A 14,804-nucleotide genomic window follows, 5' to 3' on the forward strand; every position below is an offset into this window, starting at 1 on the left:
GAAAAGATTCATATCTCTTCTTTGTGTGGTGGAGATATGGCTTGTATATTATCATACATTTTCTCTCCTCTATGCTTTATGTGATAAACTCTATGCTCTTAAATGCTTCCAGGATTTGCCTTTGGAGAACTAAAAGTTTTTTTCTCTTTCACTGCCATTGTATTTTCCCATATCAAGAGTCTGTTTTGAAATTCAAAGTGAAGAATGTGACTTGCCAAATTCTACTCTTGCTAGGTTCTTCGGTATTTTCCCTTTCCTTGAATAAAAGCCTTAGTCTAAAGATCTAATTTGAATGGTGAAAATGATGTAGGGTAGAAGGGAAATGCCAAGAAGTAAGAATATATCTGTCAGTATTTTGAGATATTTTACAGCTACTTATATTTGAACTGAACGACTTAGGTGGTCTACAATAAAATTCTGCTCTTTAGGGGGAACTGGGAAGAAGCTAGGCGCATTTCTCAACATGTTAAGTTCAAATAGTTCTGGAAATCTACCATAAGAGGCAGTTTTTTCCTCCTTGGCTTTGAAAATATTGCCTATGTAATCCCCTTCTTTTCCATGATCCTCTGTAATCTGGGAGGGGTAGCTGGCAAAATCCCATACAGTAAGCGATACTCACCGCCACCTAGTGGGCTGGGGCTACCTCCCTGGGGGGAGTGAAAAGAGCCGTGGCTAAAAATGTCAGTCTGGGATCTTAAAGCTCTACCAGAGAAACCCTAGGGAATGTTGTTCTCTTGGCTGGGGAATAGGTTGAATGATGGAATGTCTTTTTCCCAGCTCATTAATTTCCATGATTTGAGGAAGACAGACCTTAAAAGGAATGAAGAAAGTACAATTTTCAGAGAATGAAAGCCAGGACTATTCTAATATTTTGAAGTGTTTTTGTGAGTTTTTAATAAATATTTGCTAATGATGAGCTATCATACTTAAAAGAATCAATTAAATGCTTATATTATAATGGACTGAAGCCCCTCATTATTGGGAAACGATTAAAAAGCTCCCAGATTTCTGAGTTCCTAGTAGTAAACTTATATTTATCTTTCATAATAGTCACAGAATGCTTATGACAAATACAATGCAGATGGAGATGCTTTATTCCCAACATGGACTGTTGAACCAAAACTCACTTGAGTGTCGCTATGCCAGGTATATATTCCCATAGAAAAGTGATTCATGACTAGTTGATGTATGTATTATATTTATATGTTTATGTATATGAATGTGTATGTGTAGGCATGTGTATGTGTACACACACACACACACATGATTTTTGAAAATTGAAAGGTATTTTTACCCACTAAATAGAGTTTGATATTTTAATCTCTCAAACCATAATTTTACATCATGAAGTAGTGGTTAAGAGCATATGTGCAGGATTTGGATTGCCTTGGCTAAAACCATTAATTAGCTGTGTGACCTTGGGCAAGGTCCTGAAACTTACTGTGTAGCAGTAACCTCATTTCTAAGATGAGGGCTATAACTGCACTTGCTCCACGGAGTGATTGTGGGGATTAAGTGAATTAGAACATGTCACTGTACAAAGTACAAAATAAATGTCATCTTTCATTGTAATCACTAGTGTGTACAAGGCCCATGCTAGGTGCTTTGAGGGATAAAAAAGACACAGTCGCTACCCTTATATAGTTTACTATCTAGTAGGGAGCCTAAGCTATAGTCCCCTATAAAGTTAAATATGAATACCTGAGAAGAAAACCAACATTCAGCTCAGCAGCACAGATTAGTCTCTTAAATACAGAAGCCATGGGGGCTGGGTGACCTGAGCCAGAGGAGTGTCTTTATACAGGACATTAATCTCACATTTGTTTCTGTTCACCTGGTGTTTATCTCTTTGACATGATAAAAACAGGCTCCAGGCAGATAGTATAATAAACACTGTTTGCAGATGCCCAGCCTGTTAATCCTGTGGTAGTTTAGCTATGGGTGAGCATTAAATGACACAGACACTGATGCTGGATTAAGGCTCTTGACAACAGAGGCTGGCTGAGCTGTGAGTGCTCTGAGAAGTGGGCCAACCCATCAAGTTCTACAGTTTATAGAGGTAGGGCAACTGATTCAGCTGAGCTTTTAAATTTTTTTTGAGATTTACAGAGAATTCCAGACTGTGGTTATCTAACTTGAGGAAATTCTGTACAAGGACTGGCACAAAACTGCGTGTCTAATTGCCAAATTAATATTATAGTTAACAAATTCTCTGTGAGATCAAGGGCAGGGCTGCTTATTGTGATCTGGGATGATCACAGAAGGCCTTGGATAGAAGTGATTAGGAAAGGATCTCCAGTAACTATTTAAGGCAACTCTTGGATTAATTCTTTTTAAGTCAAATATTAATTCCCCTAATTTAACATTTAGACTTATCACTCTAGATTTTGATCTACAGACTGTCCCTGAATAGTGCCCATATCTAAAGATAATTTTTTGGCCAAATTATGACTTTAGTACGTTTCCATAATCTGAGTATGGGATTTTCATCTGTAAGATGGCTTCTGTGGGGAAAATTGGGCTATGCTGAATTTCATACAATTTATAAACTCATTTTTAAAAACTCTGCTTTGGTACTTTCACTCAACATTTATTTATTGAGTGCTTCTCATGTATTAGATATTGTTGTAGGCATGTATGAACAAAACAAAGATCCTTGCCTTCATGGAGCTGACATTCTAGAGAGGAAAGACCGTTAAACAATAAATATAAAAATAATTGGTATAGTGTGTTGGAAGGTGGTGAGTGCTAAGGAATAAAGTCAAAGTAGTAAAGGTTAAGAGGGATGGGGATGGGTGGTGATTTTAAATAGGATGGTCATTGAAAAGGTCATTTAAGCAAAATATGAAGGGAATTGGCCAAGATGATCAACCCTATCTGGGGAAAAGCCTTTAAGGCAGAAGGAAGGGCCACTGCATAAGCCCTGAGGTAAGAGCTTATTTAATGAGTTTGAAGAACAGCAAGGAGGCCAGTGTAGCTGGAAGGGGACAGGAGAGATGAGAAGATGAGGTCAGAGAGTTAAATTGGCTAGTGGCAGGAAGGGAACATGCCAGATCACGTAAAGCCTTGCAGGCTTTGGCAGAACCTTTGGGGAAGTTAGCAGTCACTTGAATCAGGCTGGCCTAAAGTAAGGCCTGCCTGTATTAAAATAATTCTTCCTTTTCCCTTTCTCCTATACTTGAACTTCCATGTGGGGGATACAGATACAGATAAACTGAGATCTTGTTGAAATTCAAGTTATGATTTAGTAGGCCTGAGGTGGGGCCTGAAATCCTGCATTTTTAACAAGCTTCCAGGTGATGCCAGGTTGCCAGTACACAACCACACATTGAGTAATGAGAGTAAAGAGGTATCGAGCTCCCAGGGGCTTTGGGGCTTACCTCTCCATTAGTTGGTTGCAAGGACCTTCTTGTTCCCTTTGAGCCTGAAATGACAACTTCAAAATATTTTTGTTCACAATTTCTTATTGGTTATAACCTCACTATTTCATGGTCCTATCACTAGCCTAGAAAGAGCATGGTCCAGGGCTCCCTCCAGGAACACAAGATAAGTTGTCTGGCTGTTGCCATGCAGGATCTAAGAAGTTTCTAGGGCCTTCTCACTGCCACTTGGAGAAGCTCTGCTTCTGAACCTCAACCTGGGAAACCCTGTTCTGCTCCTTAAAAGATAATTAAATTCTCTGACCACATTCCTGGCTTACTTCAATTACAGGAGTTCTGACTTGTAGTGTTAATTCCTGGTCTTATACTTTGAAATATAGCCCAGCTCTACAAACTAGGCCTGAAGCAGCTAGAAGATTAGGGTGATGCTCCTAGACAGAAGAGGTGCTCTGCTGATGTCTAACAGGTAAGACTGGTCTTCTTGACAGCTACTGTGGTAATTCACAGCTGAGCAGGCCTGGAAGGACTAGCCCTGTGACCATAGCATGGGCTGTGAGTCGGACAGGCTTGGGTTTGAATTGTGCTTCCATCCCTTACTGTGTAATCTCAGGAATGTTCCTTGGTGTCTCAGTGCCAGTTTTCTCATCTGAAAAATGGGAATAAGGATACCTCCCTCATGTATTGACACAATGCATATAAAGTACTTATTAAAATGCCTGGTACATAAAGCACAAAACAGTAGTTATTATTTTTATAATTACCATGGATGTCTCACCACCTATAAAATCATGTTGTGGCCTGGCATTAAGGTACCCGCCCTGTTCTTTGGAGTTAAGGTACCAGGACGAATCCCTCAGGAAAGGCTTTCATAGAGGAGACACAGAGGCCAATAGCAATTCCATCATGACAGATGTCACAAGAGATAATTGAAGAAGTGAAGACGTTTCGTTTGGGAAGTAGATGATGGGGGGACGGACGTGAGACTGTCCGCAGTGTGTTTTATATAAGAGGAATCAGATGTGTTCTATGAGACCACGAGGGCGCAGCTGAGACCAGAGAGAAGACATTACAGGAAAGCACAAACCTCTCAGACACAGAGAACAAGGCAGGGTGGGATGGGCGTGGGGGTGTCTGTGAGGGTCGGTGCGTGCGGAGCTGCGGCGGCGGCGGAGCCAATCACAAAGCGCATCCCGTCCTCGCGCGACCGCACAGTCGTACAGCCGTGACGTCGGCTGTTGCCATGGAGAGGCCCGATGGGAAGGGACAGCGAGCGAGCGGCAGGGACCGCGGGGGACGAGCGAGGCTTTGAAGCCGCGTCCACTACCACCATGAGCGGCCGAAGTAGGGGTAGAAAGTCTTCCCGCGCCAAAGGCCGGGGCAAAGGCCGCGCCAAAGCCCGAGTCCGCGCTACTCCTGACCACGCCCCGTGCGACCCGGATTCTCCACAGTGCCAGAGGCTCAGGGAGGAAACCCAGGCGGCACAGGTGCAGGCTGGCGCGGGTTGGGGTGGCCCGGAAAGTGCTGCGCCCGCGCCGTCCCGCCAGCTGGGGGAGGAAGGTGACTGCCGGCTCCCCCTGGACTGTGGCCTCGCGCTCCGGGCCCGGGCTGCGGGGGATCGCGGGCACCCCGCGGCCAGGCCCTGCCTGGGGAACACCACATTCCTCTCGGAGCGCCTTGCAGCAGACACTGTCTTCGTGGGAACCGTGGGAACAGTGGGGAGGCTGAAAAATGCACCCCGCGTTGGAAATCGGCGTGGCCCTGCTGGGAAGAAGGCCCCAGAAACCTGTAGCGCGGTGGCGAGGGTGCCTCAGGCTGTAGCTGGTGGAAAGCTGAAGAAAGGGACCACTGGGGAGTGTGCCTCCACCCCAGTGGTAGAGGAAAAGAAGGTGGAGAAGGACGCAGGGTTAGAGCCCCCGGCGACAGATGGCAGCATGGATACCCTGGAGAACGTCCAGTTGAAGCTGGAGACCATGAACGCCCAGGCAGACAGGGCCTACCTTCGGCTTTCCCGCAAGTTTGGGCAGTTGCGGCTGCATCACTTAGAGCGCAGGAACCTCCTCATCCAGAACATCCCAGGTTTCTGGGGGCAGGCTTTTCAGAACCACCCCCAACTGTCATCCTTTCTGAACAACCAAGATAAAGAAGTACTCAGCTACCTGAATAGCTTGGAGGTGGAAGAGCTTGGCCTCGCCAGATTGGGTTACAAAATCAAGTTCTACTTTGGGCGTAACCCCTACTTCCAAAATAAGGTGCTCATCAAGGAATATGGTTGTGGCCCTTCAGGCCAGGTAGTGTCTCGTTCCACTCCAATCCAGTGGCTTCCAGGGCATGATCTCCAGTCCTTAAGCCAGGGGAACCCAGACAACAGCCGTAGCTTCTTTGGATGGTTTTCAAACCACAGCTCCATTGAGTCTGACAAGATTGTTGAGATAATCAATGAGGAACTGTGGCCCAATCCCCTGCAGTACTACCTTATGAGTGAAGGGGCCAGAGCAGAAAAAGGAAAGGAAGGCAGGCAAGGTCCAGCAAGGCAGCCAACAGAGACCCCTGAGCCTGGGGTAAATAAGTCCAATTGATCCTGCCCCACTCTCCCTGCTCTCTCCAGCTGCACCTGTGCCTGGCTGACCATGTTTGGCTGTCTGCCTTCTCTTCACCTTGGCCTCTGTGCACTGTCTTTACTTTGGACTTCACTTACAAGAGTATGGAATGTGTGATCATGTTCTTTTGCCTCTCCATGGCCTTCTCGCTTTTTTCACATTAATATCACATGTTATGTGATCTCACCCCTACTGTTTCTATTTAAACACACGTACTTCAGAGGTGTGCTGCCTTTATCTACATCGCCTGGGCCCTGTTCTTGGTTCTGGCCTTTCCCACCTGTCTCTAACATGGACGGACACTCATGAGTTATCCTTCTGGAGGACCAGTGCATCCTCACGTTCGGCTGCCTCATGGCCAGTGACTTGCTGGGCTTCATGTTCATGCTGGCTGTGCATGTCATCTATGGCAAGCTTTTCTGTTACCACTGCAAAATGAAGTTGGTGCACATGGCATTGGCCATCAACCAGAACTCTTCCATGGCACTGGCTTTATCAGCTGAGGTGCAGCCTACTGGCTTTGGCAGAGGCACATGCCACCCTGATGGACATGCAACAGAATGGCACTTGGTGTCTGGGCATGGATGAGGTTAAGTGTGAGAAGCAATGTTCCATGTGTTCTCTACCATCATACATCTCTTTCTGACTCTGGGCCTGTGTGTGGGTGAACCTGTATCAAGGTTGTACCATGCTCCATCTCTGTTAGGCCTTTGAGTTTTGTCAAGGTTGCTGTCAGCCCCAGCTGGCTTCCTGGTCAACAAGGACCTCAAGAACTGCCTGTGGATCCAGGCCCCCTACCAGTGCATGAGATACACATGAGGCACATCTACCTTCCCCAGCCTCCCAGGAGCCCTAATGGCTGTCAGACTGATGGCAGGCTATGTGTGAACATGTGCTCACTGTCATCCTGCGGTGGCTCCAGGTGAGGGTGGGGACTGGGCCCATGTAAGAATTAGGTACTTTTGTCAACTCCCCTTACCCCTCTCCTCACACATGACCAGAGTGCTGTAGTGGGGTTGCTGGGGAAGGTATTTCTGATCTGTGGGCCTGTATCTACTTCATCTCATACCTCCATACCTCCTTCCTAACATCCCTGTCTTCCTTCCCTCATCTTTCTTTCCTCCCTTCCTATCTTGTCTTCCTAGCTTCCTGTATCCCCTCTTCTTTCTTTTTTTCTTTCAATAGTACCACAGTTCAGAAAGAGAAAACTGAAAAACCAGGGTTTTCTATGTACAGCAGTGAGATAGTTGGGGACTTGTTACACACACACAGGTCTGAAAGAGGGTAGAGGAAGTCAGAAAGCCAAGTGGATCTGTGGTTAGACCCTGGTCCCTCCTGACTCCAGAGTTCATTCCATAATTCTGAGGTTGAAAGTTCTTTTCATGGCTGTGCATCTACTAGAATTATAAGCCACACAATATCACTCCTGTGAGCTCCACCAATCTAAATGTTTATTTCCTTTAAAATTCAGCTGAAAGTTTCCCTGCCCCTTGGAGCTTCCCCAGTGGTTCTTTTGTCCCTGCCTGCCCTGGCCTCGCGTTAGAACATGGGCACAGACCACACCTGGGCATTAGCTTGCTGCCCAGGGTCTGTATCTCCAGTCCCAAGGCAGCAGTGTTACAGATCAGGGTTTACTACAGTTACGACTTTTTTTTAAGTGCCCTTAAGGCCCCATTGCCTCCTATTCTTCCTTCCTCTGTGGTATCCTCTGGTCATCTGGACCCTCATTCCCCAGCTGTTCCACCCTCAGCAGTCCTTTGCTTTCTTTGTTTCTACCTTCAAATGCTCATAGGAATAGACTCTCTTCTCCAGCATTGGTAGTTCAGGGCTTTCCCCTGAGTCTTCATTATGGGGGTGGAGGGTGAGGGGTGATGGTGGTGGCAAAATCTTCTCTGGATCTCCAAGGCTCATTTCCAGTGGGTGTAAAAGTTGGGCTGGGCCTTCCCTGCCTAGCTTGCCTGTGCCTCTTCCTCATCCCTAAGAGTGGGAAAGTAGGACAAGCTACACTTGCCCTCCCTTTTCCTATGGAAGACCTCATTCTGGGTTTCTCAAGGGCTGGGGAAGCCTTGACTCAGAGTCAGAGAGAGGGTGTGCCAGGTGGGCGAGCTGGAGTGGACGTGTGGAGCAGGAGCGAACCTGGTGTGGGCTGGGCCTGGGGAAGCAGAAATTGCTTGAGAAGCCTCAGGGAGAGTGCCTCTCCCTCACTGAAGGAGGGAACCGGGAGGGACTTTCCCCAGAATTAAAGGGGTTACAGGCAAATATGATGCCTCAGTGATGGTTTGTCCAAAGTTTTGTCCAATCTCTAGCCCATCATTATTGGGTTTTATAAATCACAGAAACAAATGAAAACTAGAATAATGTTACATTGGATGCTTTCTCTTTTGTTCTAGGTGTGGTCTTGCATATGTGGAAGATTAATGCTATATGCTGCTTATTTTGCCATAAGTAAAATCTTACCACCTTTCCCATTTTTGCATAATGGGAGTTGTATAGGTCTGCTTTTTTGTGGTGTTTTGTGTTTTAAACTTGCTCTCTTTTTTGGACATTTTCAGACATGCACAGAAGTGGAGAGGATGGTCCCTGGACCCCATGTGCCCATCGCCTGGCTACATCAGTTACAAGTTATGATCAACTTGGTTTCTTCTGTATCTCCTACTCCCCACCTGTATTGTTTATTGAAAGTCCAAGACACAGTGCCAATTCAACCACAACTACTTTGGGAGTGATAGTTGTGGGTGCACTATCATTATCACATCAGGTCTGCTTTTTGCTTTTAATGTTAACTAATGAAATTTCACAGATGGACCTTAGGAGTGAAAGTCTTCAGAATTAACAAGGAGTCTCAAAAAGAGATGAAGGGGCTGTTCCCTTTCCTTTGCATCCACCAAAGGAGAGAAAAACTTGTTGTGTTGTAAACTCAAAGATTGATATGATAAGATGCTTACTTGAGACCTTTCACCAGAATATCAGTCTTTTTTTCCTTTGTAGAATGGAGACTTTGTGTGACTATCAAATTGTTAGCAGCTTTTCCTGCTCTCATAACTCTGGTCTTACAAGTATAATTTGGAAATTGTTGCTGTGTTCTGTGAAAATAACCTCCCCCAAATAACCACTAACTGGTTGTCCTACTTGGTAATTTGACACCCTAATAACAAAGCAAATATTTCTTTGTTCCTAAACAATATAAATAGTTGTAAGCTTGTATGCATGATGGAAAAATAAAAGCCTTTTTCTCTGTTATATTTTTTTATTTTCCAAAAAGAATTGGGAGGTTAAGCAGAGGACGGGTAGTTGAGGGGATGTATGCATTGGCTGAGCTGAGTGACTCCTAAGCCTCAGGCCCTTGAGTGACTAGCTGTGTAACAATATATAAAATTCTGATTCCCAAGCTCTCACCAGAGGTTGAGATTCTGTGGTTCTGGGAGGAAGCCAGGTAGTCTTGTTTTTAACAAGCTTTCTAGCTGATTCTAGTGAAATTCCATTACGTCTCAAATTTTAGACTAAAACTGAGTTGTGTGGGGAATCCTGTTAAAATAGGAGATTTGATCTGGTAATCTGGGGTGGAACCTGAAATTCTGCATTTCTAACAAACTTCCAGGTGATGCCAATGCTGGTGGTTTGTGAACTATATTTTGAGTAGTGAAGGAAGTGACCTTCAAGGTCCTTTCAAACAAGAATAACATGTTCAACTTGGTTGTCCCATTAGAATTATCTGGGAAGCTTAAATAAATATGCTGCTAGAGCTCTACACAAATACCAGCTAAGTCAGAATGTGGGAAGGGGTTGGTTCAAGGACATGTAATTTAAAAACATTCCACGTAGTCCTGATTCTTAGCCATAGCTGGTAACTAGGGTCTCTGATGCTGTACGTAACAGATCTATAACAAGGATCATTTTCCATTAACCAGACAACCAAATGCCACATAAAGCTGCCCAGAAAAAAATGGTTGGAAAAAGTTAGAAGTGGGTTGTTAAGTGACAAGAGAACAAAACTGGACTATGTGATAAAGAGCTTGAATCAATAAATGGAGTGTTCAGGGGATAGTGCATACTGAAATGAGTGAATAAATGATTAAGTTTATATTCAAATGGCTCAGGGATTAGCTGGTAATTAAATTTGTGAAGTGGGCTAAATATGTTTCATAAGGACATACATACTTAGTTAGGGTTTCCGTAACAGTACTACAGGCTGGGTGGCTTAAACAACAGAAATTTTTTCCCTCAGTTTTAGAGGTTCTAGACATCAGATCAAGATGTTAGCAGGGTTAATTTCTTCTGATAGCCTCTTTCCTTGGCTTGTAGATGGCTGTCTTCTCTTTATTCATATGGTCATAACCTCTACGTGTGTCTGGGAGCTGTGGAAAGATGGAGAGGTGGTGTGTAAATTAGGGCAGCTGTTCTGTAGCACCATATTGTTTACAGGTGGGCAGTGGAGTCCTAGAGTTGCTATATCTGCAAAGGGGAATGGGGAAAATCATGATCTTTATGTGGAATCTTCCAATTTTGAAGGTTTTCAACTAAAAATAAAAAATCTGATACCCAGAGCCTTGCTATTAGCAATAAGTGGAGTGCAGAAGGATGTGGAGAGCAGCCTCTTCTCCAGTCTTGAGCCTCCTCTTGGGATTTGTGCAGAGTCCTCCACTTACAAAGTGGGAGGGGCCCTGCCCAGTTCAGCTCATGCACTTGTCTCCATTTCCCAGCGCCCCCTTTCATACACCTCTTTTCAATTCTTTGGAGAGCCCATATGATCCAGGCTCACCACCTGCCATGGGCTCATTCATTCATTGTCTCCTGCATGTGCCAATCTCTGTTGTAGGCATTAGAGATACAGCTGTGAAAAAACGCAGCTTTGAATTCTGCCCCCTCCTAGGTTTCAGCCTTGTCTCAGCTTTTGCCTCAGAGTATCAGTCACTCTCTTTTTTCCCACTTTTCCTACATGGGGTGCCTCATGCTTTAGATCCACATGGTGGCTAAAGGAAGCCTCTTTTCACCCTCTGGCCTCTAGGTCAGACTTAATGAGACAATTAGGCTTTTAATAACCCGGGGAGAGAGGGCTTCTTGGAGTAATTCTCATTTTGCTAAGAGTCCCTGGCCCTTTTCTCAATTTGGAGTTTTATTACAAAAGGCCTTGTTCTGATTTCTGTATTTGTGACAATTATTGGGCTTTTTTGGAAGTGTGTTGGGTTTGCACTATGTCATAGGTGGAGAAGGAGAGAAAATTAAAAGTTCTTGCTACTCTTAGTTTATGGAAGTCTCTATCAACTTGTGACTGTTTCTCCTTAGGCTTTGGACTCCCTTCTGGTCTACTCCACTGTTTGCAACAAGGGAAGGAGGCATACTGCCCTGAGCTAGACTCACCTAAGGAGGAAACTTTGCCCTCATTTGCCTCTCTGAACATTGTGGTAATTCCTTCCACTCCTTGAGATCCTCAGCGTTAGTGGGCCGCTGTTGCTGATGGGTGGGGTGATATCCTTCAGGTGCTAGGGCAGCGAAACAGCAGAGAAGCCAGGCCGTCCCGTCTATAGTTTCTATCTCTCTCTGTCCTTAGAATCTTCATTTCTGCTTTTGGAATCTTCACCTGTATTTCACTTTTAGGCTTACAATTCACTTCTGCTGATTCATTTTTACCTGAAACTCTGACGTTATGTTAGTTCTGCTGCTGTATCCCAGATCAGCACTCTCTGGTCAGGTGTCCAGTTACTGACTCTCCAGGGCTTGAATCTTGAATTCTTCCTCCTCTCCCTGCCTCCTATCAACTTGGTCCTCTGCTGAAGTTGGACAAATAGAAGGCAAAATGGTTTCTATCTGAGTGACACTTCATAGTTTACAAAGCACATTCACTTACATTATCTCAATTATAACAGCAATCCTAAAAGAAGGCTCAAAGAGTTAAATTACATGACCAAAATCACACAACCAGTAAGCGGTAGAGCCAGGTCTCAAACTCAGGTCTTCTGATTGCAAACTCCATCCATACAGGTGATGGTAAAATGAGGTCCAAAGCAGATATCTGGCACTATGAATCTCAGCACTTCCTTCCACCCAATCTTCCCACAGTGCATCAGAGCCCTCAGCCCAGTACACTGGTCAGTCACTGCCAATCAGTGAGACTTCCCATATGAATGGGAACCTTCTGGACCATCCCCAGCTCCAGCACGCTGTCAGAGTTCAATTAGGAGCAGGACTGACTCAGACTGGGTGACTCAGAATGGTGGCTGAGGTTTCTTATAACTGCTTTGTTCTAAGATCAGGATTGATTCTAGATATGTATGACTTGCCTGAGGCTGAGTAAGGAGGTTTTTGGCCAAAAGTATCAACGCCTGAATATGAATGATTTGGAAAAAATAATTTTTCTCCCATAGGCAGAAGTCTGGTGACAAGAAGATACAGGCTTGCCTCAGTGGCTCAATGATTAAATTAGAGCTCTGTGTCCACCTCTTTGCTTCTCTTCTCCTGGATCTCCCCTCATAATTCCCGAGCTCCAAACATCACATCTGCACCCAGCTGAGCTTAAAGTCAGGCAGGAAGGAGGAGAAGGGGAGTTTCTCACAGTAGTCTAGCAGGGAGGACAATTTTCGTTGGTAGTCCCTGGTAGATTTCAGGAGACCTCAGTCAGGTCTTTTGGGCCAGAAATGGATCACACTCCCACACTCTACTCCCAGGAAATCTAGCACTTCTCACCACCTCTCAGGGGAGTGCAGTTCTGCCATCAAGGAGTAAGGAGACATCAAGGGGCTAGAAATTGATGGGAGATTAAGTTTAGTCCCTGCAGGTCTGTTCTTTCCGGGATGATGTGGGTATGCTGCCAACATGGAACACCACATCATGTTTGGAGGCACCGTGCATCTGTGCCTCCCCCAGCTCCCCCAGGGGCCTCAGGCAAGACAGCTTAGCCTTGCTGGGTGTTCTGGGTTCTCATCTCCTCCATTGCATGGTAAATTATTTTCCAGCCTGACAATGCCTTTTTGGTTTTCCTACTTCCCACAGGTCTGAGCTCAGGATTCACTCAACATTTGTTGTAGGTGGTCAATAAATGCTAGTTGAGTGAATGCAATAAGTCAACAATCTTTCTAAAATGTAAATTTGGTCATGTCAATCACCTGTTCAAAACCTTCAGGAGTAAAGTCCAAAATCCCAAAAGGCTCATAACAAGCCCTCTCTTATCTGACCTTGTATTTTTTTTCTTTCAAACATTCTATTCTGAAAAATTTCAAATATACAGAAAAGTTAATATAAATGTGCAACCTACTATAAAAATTACATGATTGTTAACTTTTTGCCATATTTATTTTATCTGTATGTAAACAAAATTGCTGAACCATTTGAAAATAGGTTGCTTCCCCCCTTAAGACTCAGCATGCATCTCATAAAAATAAAAATAAGGTTACTCTCCTGTATAACCATAAGACCATTATCAGAATGCAGAAAATTACAGCTCCAAAATACCATCTAGCATCCAGTCAATATTTAGATTTCTCTATTGTTCCCAAGATTATCTTACAGTATTAGTTTAAAAATCAAGATCTAATAATGTTCAGGCATTGCATTTGGTTGTTATCTCTTTAGTTTTTTTGAAAAAATAAAGTATCATTTGATCAAGGAATAAATATCAATCACATGAGCAATATTGTGGTTACTAGATTCCCCCCGTTATTAAGTCCCCACCACATACCCCATTACAGTCACTGACCATCAGCATAGTAAGATGCTATAGAATCACTACTTGTCTTCTCTGTGCTATAGTTCCTCCCCTATGCCCTCCCATATTATGTGTACTCATCATAATGCCCCTTAATACCCTTATTCCTCCCTCCACAATCCCTTTCCCTTTGGTAACTGTTAGTCCATTCTTGGGTTCTGTGAGTCTACTGCTGTTTTGTTCCTTCAGTTTTTTCTTTGTTGTTATACTCCACAGATGAGTGAAATCATTTGGTACTTATCTTTCTCCACCTGGCTTATTTCACTGACCATCCATGTTTTTGCAAATGGTAGGATTTGTTTCTTCTTATGGCTGAATAACATTCCATTGTGTATATGTGTCACCTCTTCTTTATCCATGCATCTACTATTGGACACTTAGGTTGCCTCCATTTCTTGGCTATTGTAAATAGTGCTGTGATAAACATAGGGGTGCATATGTCTTTCTCAAACTGGTCTTCTGCATTCTTAGGGTAAATTTCTAGGAGTGGAATTCCTTGATCAAATGGTATTTCTATTTTTAGTTTCTTGAGGAACCTCCATACTGCTTTCCACAATTGTTGAACTAATTTACATTCCCACCAGCCGTGTAGGAGGGTTCCCCTTTCTCCACATCCTCGCCAACATTTGTCATTGTTTGTCTTTTGGATGTTGGCCATCCTAACTGGTGTGAGGTGATATCTCATTGTGTTTTTAGTTTACATTTCTCTGATGATTAGTGATGTGGAGCATCTTTTCATGTGCCTGTTGGCCATCTGAATTTCTTCTTTGGAGAAGTGTCTGTTCAGTTCCTCCACCCATTTTTTAATCAGGGTATTTGCTTTTTGGTTGTTGAGGCATGTGAGCTCTTTATATATTTTGAATGTCAACCCCTTATCAGATATGTCATTTATGAATATATTCTCCCATACTGTAGGATGCCTTTTTGTTCTACCGATGGTGTCCTTTGCTGTACAGAAGCTTTTTAGTTTGATATAGTCCCACTTGTTCATTTTTGCTTTTGTTTCCCTTGCCCATGGAGATATGTTCATGAGAAAGTTGCTCATGTTTATATGCAAGAGAGTTTTGCCTATGTTTTCTTCTAAAAGTTTTATGGTTTCATGACTTACTTCATGTCTTTGATCCATTT

At 43.9% G+C, this 14,804-nt stretch overlaps 1 protein-coding gene and 1 long non-coding RNA gene across 4 annotated transcripts in view; both read left to right on the forward strand.

Moving 5' to 3' along the window:
* LOC118935857 (uncharacterized) overlaps positions 1-14,804 on the forward strand; it is a 185,450-nt gene that overhangs the window by 125,447 nt on the left and 45,199 nt on the right. The window lies entirely within an intron of this gene.
* Positions 4,577-9,211, forward strand: TSPYL5 (TSPY like 5). 3 transcript variants are annotated; one of them, XM_057497873.1, is made up of 2 exons: positions 4,577-5,668; positions 8,530-9,211. In XM_057497873.1, exons 1-2 carry the CDS (start codon positions 4,634-4,636, stop codon positions 8,701-8,703), a joined length of 1,209 nt encoding a protein of 402 aa, XP_057353856.1. In that variant the 5' UTR covers positions 4,577-4,633; the 3' UTR covers positions 8,704-9,211. The 3 variants fall into 3 exon arrangements, with proteins under 3 accessions (XP_057353856.1, XP_036731498.2, XP_036731508.2); XM_036875603.2 differs by having other exon boundaries at positions 4,577-6,899; positions 8,530-8,666; XM_036875613.2 differs by having other exon boundaries at positions 4,578-5,629.

Source organism: Manis pentadactyla, chromosome 3 (genome assembly GCF_030020395.1).
Source record: "Manis pentadactyla isolate mManPen7 chromosome 3, mManPen7.hap1, whole genome shotgun sequence".
NCBI classification, from domain to species: domain Eukaryota; kingdom Metazoa; phylum Chordata; class Mammalia; order Pholidota; family Manidae; genus Manis; species Manis pentadactyla.